The sequence below is a fragment of the Hydra vulgaris genome, chromosome 03 (assembly GCF_038396675.1).
Source record: "Hydra vulgaris chromosome 03, alternate assembly HydraT2T_AEP".
Lineage (NCBI taxonomy): Eukaryota > Metazoa > Cnidaria > Hydrozoa > Anthoathecata > Hydridae > Hydra > Hydra vulgaris.
This window is the reverse complement of record NC_088922.1, coordinates 18,226,115-18,233,633: the sequence shown is the minus strand read 5'-3', so window position 1 is coordinate 18,233,633 and position 7,519 is coordinate 18,226,115. Positions and strand designations below refer to the sequence as shown.

The window sequence follows — 7,519 nt, the reverse complement described above, 5'->3', positions numbered from 1 at the left end:
ATAAATGAATTTTTTTTTAATATACGTATTTTACCTGTATAGAAAAACTTTATTATATTTAAACATTATTTAAATTACTCAAATAATTTGCAAAGCATTTTTTGTTGTCACTGTAATGACAGTTGATGTGATGCTAAATATCTAAAATTTCAGAATTTATCTTATTAACAGAATAATAAATTTCTAAGGCTTCAATATTTTTTCCCAATAAGATTCAACAGATTGCAATATTATGTTTAGTTAACATTGTAGACGGGGATTGTAACATTGTAGACGGGGCCTAAAAATTTAGTTTTTATTTTATCAACATAATAATTAATTTCTAAAGCTTCGTTATATTTTTCCATTTTGTACAAACAGCTTGCAACAATAATGTTTTGTTATAATCGTAAATAGATGAATCCTCAAATTTACGTTTTTTATTTATTAACAGTATAATTAATTTTTAAAGGCTATCAGTATAATTAATTTCTAAAGGCTTTTCTAAAATTTCTCAGTATATTTTCCTATTTCGAACAAACAATTTTCTATATTATTTTTTGTTTCCATTGTAGTCGGATGGTTAATACCTAAAATTTCAGTTTGCATTTTATCAACATAATAAAAAATTTCTAAAGCTTCATTAAATTTTTCCAACTCGTACAAGCAGCCTGCGATACTACATTTTGTTTCTATAGTAGATGAGTGATTGACACCTAATATTTCAGTTTTTATTTTATCAACATAGTATAAAATTTCTAAGGCTTCATTAAATTTTTCCATTTCGTACAAACAGCCTGCAATATTATGTTTTATTGTCATGGTAGATAAATGATTGATACCAAAAGTTTCAGTTAATAATTTATCAACTTGATAATAAATTTCTAAAGCTTCATTATACTTTCCCATTTCGTACAAACAAATTGCAATATTAAGTTTTGTTTCAATTAAAGAAGGATGATTGGTACCAAAAGTTTCAGTTTTTATTTTATCAACAGAATAGTTAATTTCTAAAGCTTCTTTATACTTTCCTATTTCGTACAAACAGATTGCAATATTATGCTTTGTTTCTATTGTAGATGGATGGTGGATACCCAAAATTTCAGTTTTAATTTCGTCAACAGTATAGCTGATTTCTAAAGCTTCGTTATACTTCCCTATTTTGTTCAAACAGATTGCGATGTTTTGCTTTGTTTCTATTGTAGAAGGATGATTGATACCTAAAACTTCAGTTTGTATATTATCAACAGAATAATAAGTTTCTAAAGCTTCATTATATTTTCCCATTTCGTACAAACAGTCAGCAATATTAGTTTTTGTTTCTATTGTAGATGGATGATTAATACCTAAAACTTCAGTTTTAATTTTATCAACAGTATAATTTATTTCTAAAGCTTCGCAATACTTTTCCATTTCGTACAAACAGATTGCGATATTATGCTTTGTTTCTATTGTAGAAAGATGGTTGGTACCTAAAACTTCAGTCCGCATTTTATCAACATAATAGTTAATTTCTAAAGCTTCATTGTATTTTCCCATTTCATACAAACAGGTTGCGATATCATGTTTTGTTTCCATTGTAGATGGATGGTTGGTACCTAAATTTTCAGTTTTTATTTTATCAACAGTATAGTTAATTTCTAAAGCATCTTTATATTTTCCTATTTCGTACAAACAGAATGCAATATTATGCTTTATTTCTATTGTGAATGGATTGTGGATGCCTAAAATTTCAGCTTGCATTTTATCAACAGAATAATAAATTTCTAATGCTTCGTTAAACTTTCCTAATTTTCTTAAACAATTAGCAACATTATTTTTTGTAGCCATTGTAGATGGATGGTTGATACCTAAAACTTCAGTTTGTATATTATCAACAGAATAATTTATTTCTAAAGCTTCATTATATTTTCCCATTTCGTACAAACAGCCTGCAATATTATGTTTGGTTGTCATTGTAGATGGATGGTTAATACCTAAAACTTCAATTTTTATTTTATCAACAGAATAATAAATTTCTAAAGCTTCGTTATACTTTCCCATTTCATACAAACAGATGGCAATATTATGCTTTGTTTCAATTGTAGAAGGATGGTTGATACCTAAAGTTTTAGTTTGAATTTTATCAACAGAATAATAAATTTCTAAAGCTTCATTATATTTTCCCATTTTGTTTAAACAATTTGCAATATTAATTTTTGTTGCCATTGTATATGGATGATTGGTACCTAAACTTTCCGTTTGTATTTTATCAACAGAACAATTTATTTCTAAAGCCTCCTTATATTTTCCCATTTCATACAAACAGCCTGCAATATTATGTTTGGTGGTCAATGTAGATGGATGGTTGATACCTAAAATTTCAGTACGTATTTTATCAACATAATAATTGATTTCTAAAGCTTCATTATATTTTCCCATTTCATACAAACAGATAGCGATATTATTTTTTGTTGCCAATGTAAATGGATGGCTAATACCTAAAATTTCAGTTCGTAATTTATCAACATAATAATTAATTTCTAAAGCTTTGTTATATTCTCCCATTTCATACAAACAACTTGCAACATTATGCTTTGTTGTGATTGTGGATGGATGGTTGGTACCTAAAATTTCAGTTTGTATATTATCAACAGTAGAATAAATTTTTAAAGCTTTGTTATATTTTCCCATTTTTTCTAAACAAAGTGCAATATTGTTTTTTGTTGTCAGCGTAGATAGTTGATTGATACCTATAATTTCCGTTTGTATTTTATCAACATTATAATACATTTCTAAAGCTTCGTTAAATTTTCCAATTTCGCGTAAACAGTTTGCCGTATTATTTTTTGTTGTCATTGTAGATGTATGGTTTATACCTAAAATTTCAGTTTGTTTTTTATCAACATAATAATAATTTTCTAAAGCTTCGTCATATTTGCCCATTTCGTACAAACAGATTGCCACATTATGTCTTGCATCAAGTGTGAGTTCATTATTTTCTCCATAGGTTTCAATACTAAATTGCCTAACATGTTTTAATATTTCAATTGCTTCTTGAAATAAACCTTTATATATTAATAAATCTTTAATAGAAGATGTCATATGATGGAAGGTTTTTGACATTCTCTTTTTGTTTATACGAAACATGAAAAGAAAGTGAAAAACAAAATGTTTACCATAATTCACATGATCTCTTACTTCATTCAACTCAAATTTAAAATAATTTTCAATAAGATCAAGATAGGTATTTGTACTTAAGTTTTTACTTTGAAAATATCTACACGACAACTGTGTCAGATCATGCATAGAATATTTTTCATCATCAAAACTATCTAGTAAGGAATAACTCAACAGTAATCCAATGGCTTCATCTATTAAGTATTCTTCATTTATTGTCATTTGTTTTGAGATTTGTGTAATAAATTCTTTACTTATGCTTTGACCATTGCAATGAGATAAACAGTTTAGTATTTTTAATGGAATAATTTTAGTTTTTTCTAACTTAACTAAAACTAAAGTGATTGCTTTTATTGCAGACTTTGATTCTTCTTCGGTTGGAAAGATATCATTGTCTAGTATTCTTAAGGGCTCTGATTTATATCGATCTATATACTTTTCTATCGAAACTTTATGCATCTTTATATATTTTATTGCCTGAGTAATAGCAAATGGATGATAAGCAAGTTCTTTAACTAGTTTTTCTAGATTTTTGTCTGTGTTTTCTTTAATATTCATTTTTACATAAGTGAAGGCATCTTCAGAAGAAAAAACATGAATGGCTATTTGCTTTACATTACTTGACCACATTCGCCATTGAGAGGTAATTAAAGTAAAAGCATTTGGTCTCCTTGAAATGTACATTCCCAAATTTCGAACACTTTCATCATCGACGTTGTCAAAAATATACAAAGTCTTTTCATTTTTATAATAGTTGTGAATTTTTTCAACAACCACTTCAATATTAAACGAATCACTTTGCGAATCTTGAACAATGAACCCTAATATTTGGGCAAGGTTATTCATTGAAGTTTGTAACTTCCCGAATGCTGCATCTATCCAAACAAAATTTTCATAAAAGTTATGATAAATTTCACAATATTTTTTGGCAATTTGTGTCTTTCCGACACCGGACATTCCATACAATACTAAGATTGACTTTTTTGTATCTTGTAATTTGCTAAAATATTGATGAATTTCATTGAGTTCTTTTTCACGGGAAAATAGATTTTCTACAGAAGGTTGGACACCAAATATTGAACGTATAGTAATCGCTATAAAAATCATAGACAAAATTTACACTAAATTTACAATAAATCTTAAGTTTAACGGCCTAAAATAATTATATTTTTTTGCGTATTAGGCCGGTTGAATAAAATGATGCTTTTACTCCAAGTTTTTTGAGTAATAGGACAAATTACGTGAATAAAAATTTTGAGCAACTGCTTTTTTTGCACCCGAAAGCTTTTACTCTGAGCAATTGCTCATATAAGAGAAAAAGGCGTGAATAAAAAAGCTTCAACTCATAAAACGGCGTACAAACGTGTTGTTTTTTGTTTTATCTTTATATAATTGGACATTCATTTTATTATTTCACTACTTTATTCTACTATTTTTTGACTATATATAATTATATATATGATATATGTATATATATATATATATATATATATATATATATATATATATATATATATATATATATATATATATATATGTATTTATATATATATATATATATACATATATATATATATATATATATATATATATATATATATATATATATATATATATATATATATATATATATATATATATATATACATATAGATATTGATATATAGATATATAGATATGTATATATCTGCCATTTTTAAAGAAAAAAATAAAAACAAACGATTTCTATTGGTAACGGTGTAGTATGAGATTTTTACTCCCGTGCTTTTTTTACTCCCCAGTAAAAATCTCATATTAAATTTTTACTCCGATTATGAGATTTTTATTCCCATAAAATATATTGCGGCAAATGTATTTTTGCAACCAAACTTCGTTGTATTTTGTGAATACTTTTAAACTTTTTAATTAATGGGGTTTCTTGAAAAGCAATAAAGAAGCGAGTATTTAAATAAAAATATTGAAACATTTGTAATCTATTAATGCAGTGGCATATATATTGTTAAAACTATCAAATGATGATAATGTTAAAACTAAACCAATTATCAATGACGTGGAATCAAGCACACATACGTCAATACTCGACATTAAAGCAGTGTAAATGTTTCAAATGAAATAATAGCAAAATGTGCAACTTTTGATATGAGAAAATCAATTGCAGAAAAATTGGGAATTGTTAGGAAATACAAGTTGTTGTTGGAAGTATCAATCTAATTTTTTATCCAAGGGGAATCCATAGAATTAAAGGAGTTTTTTTCTCAATTTTTGGAGCAGTTTCTTTTATCATAGCTGGAAAGGAAGATGAACATAAGCCAATTAGAAACAAAGTTGTTAACTATATGGATTCACAAAATTCAGGACGAAATAAAGGGATATTTGAATCTGCTAATTGGAACACATACTTGTAAAATTAAAATGCTTGAAGATGCGACATGGGCAACTAATGCGATGGTAATTGGATGTGCATCATTTATGGAGGTAGGCATATCCAAGTATATAGCAAACATGGAGCAAAAAAAAAAAAGGATAACCTACTCATGCAGTTTACGGCTTAATAAGTTAAGCAATTATTCTATATTTCTAGACAAATCATCTGGAATCCATTTTGACGCTGTGATTAACAGTTGAAAATCTAGTGCATTTACTTATGTATTTTTCTCACGAATTTTAAACATTGTTGTTTAATTTCAGTTATTGTATCTTTTTTTTCGCTCCATATTTACTGTATATTTTTGAATAGCTAACCCTCCTCCCCCTTCATAAATGAAGTACATCCTATTATATCCTCATCGGTTCCCTAAGTTGCATCTTTGATCAATTTATTATCACAAACTATTATGCATCTTAATAAATCTTTCTGCAATATTTAAATACCTAATAATTTCCTCGCGTACCTCGTTGCGCATACGGTTAGAAAATTTTAGCAAAACTGATTTATGTTCATCTTCATTGCCAGTTTGAATAAATAAACTGGTCTGAAGAAGCAGTATATATAGTTTTTTAATATATTTTTACATATATTCGTTCTATGGATTTCAAACAAAGAGTTAGGTTAAACCGTCCAACGGCGACATTTTGTTTATTAATAACACCTAACATTTTGTCAATTAATTTAACCGCTACAAAAGTTTTGAGTAAATGCTTAAATTAAACGGAATCGTTTCTTTACTACTTTTCAAAAAGTCACATCTTTAAAACGTTAAAAAATATCCTCCAAATACAACATAGGGGTCATCCATAAATGATGTCAGTATTTTTTCTGAAATTTTCGACTCCCTCTCCCCCCTTTGTCAAACTGTCAATTTTTGGCCAACCCCCTGTTATATATGATGTCAGTTTTAAGTACTCCCCCCCTAAAAAACAATAAAAATGCTTAAAAACCATTGATTTTTTTTCTGACTAAATTATACATTTATATAATAGTAGATCTCATCAAATTATATTATATAATAGTCGATATCTGATTAAATAATCAACTAAGCAATTAGTATTATATATCTTTAATATAATCTTCCCATGGGTTGTTGAAGTGATTATCGATTGAAACAATAGGTAGTGAATGCTCTCCGCGCTCTAAAAGGATATCGTATTCTTGAGGTACAATCAAATTCGTTGCGTCAACTTCGTTTTCATCTAACCATTCAGCAGTTTTCCAAACTCTTCTGCATGGCGATGACTGCCAAAAATTCTGTCTGACGCTTGGCAGCGATACGAACAGGTTTAACCCTTTGATTAGAGGGAGTGTTATATCAGAAGAATGGATAGAAACGTGCTTTTTTAACAAAGCTTGAGAGGCAAAGTAGATATTGCACTTTTTACAGATTCTATCAGCTAGGCTAGACTGATTTGATGGACAAAACGCATCATACGGCAAAATTGGAAATACTTTGGCAGTACGAGGAAGAATACTTTCAATGTTTGATGCAATGAGCATAAAGACGGATGATGGAAACAATTCTTTTGCTCCTTCTGAGACATCTGCTGCTTTGAGCCCGTCTCTCGTTTGGTTGAAAGGGACAGGTGGCGGAAGAAATCTTGCTCTAATTAGAGTAAAGTAAGAGCTTCTAATAGTCCGAAAACAAGAACGATTTTCACATTTCACAATTTGAGTAAAATATTGTACAAAGATGATCGGCAATCTAACGTTGATCTTGTAATAAAAGGCTCCTTGAATCTAGCTCTGATTTGTCTGGATTAATATACTCTGCAATGGTTGAATAACCGTCAATTTGTAGATCAGACCAAATATCAGCCAAAGCCTGTCCAGCAAAACCAAAGTTCTGTTTTTCTAAATTTTCATCTATTGTCCCGCCTGATTTAAAAAGATATATTGGTTATTATAGGTTAAAAATTATATTATTATTTTTACAAATTAACTTTTGTC

At 28.1% G+C, this 7,519-nt stretch overlaps 1 protein-coding gene across 1 annotated transcript in view; it reads right to left on the bottom strand.

Moving 5' to 3' along the window:
- Window positions 1–319: 319 nt before the first annotated feature.
- The window catches only part of LOC136077670 (uncharacterized), a 50,318-nt gene continuing 43,118 nt past the window's right edge, over window positions 320–7,519 (bottom strand). Inside the window, exon 4 of the mRNA XM_065791908.1 lies at window positions 320–4,232. Within this exon, the coding sequence (XP_065647980.1) occupies window positions 484–4,232 (3,749 nt within the window). The 3' untranslated portion in view covers window positions 320–483. The remainder of the gene's footprint in view (window positions 4,233–7,519) is intronic.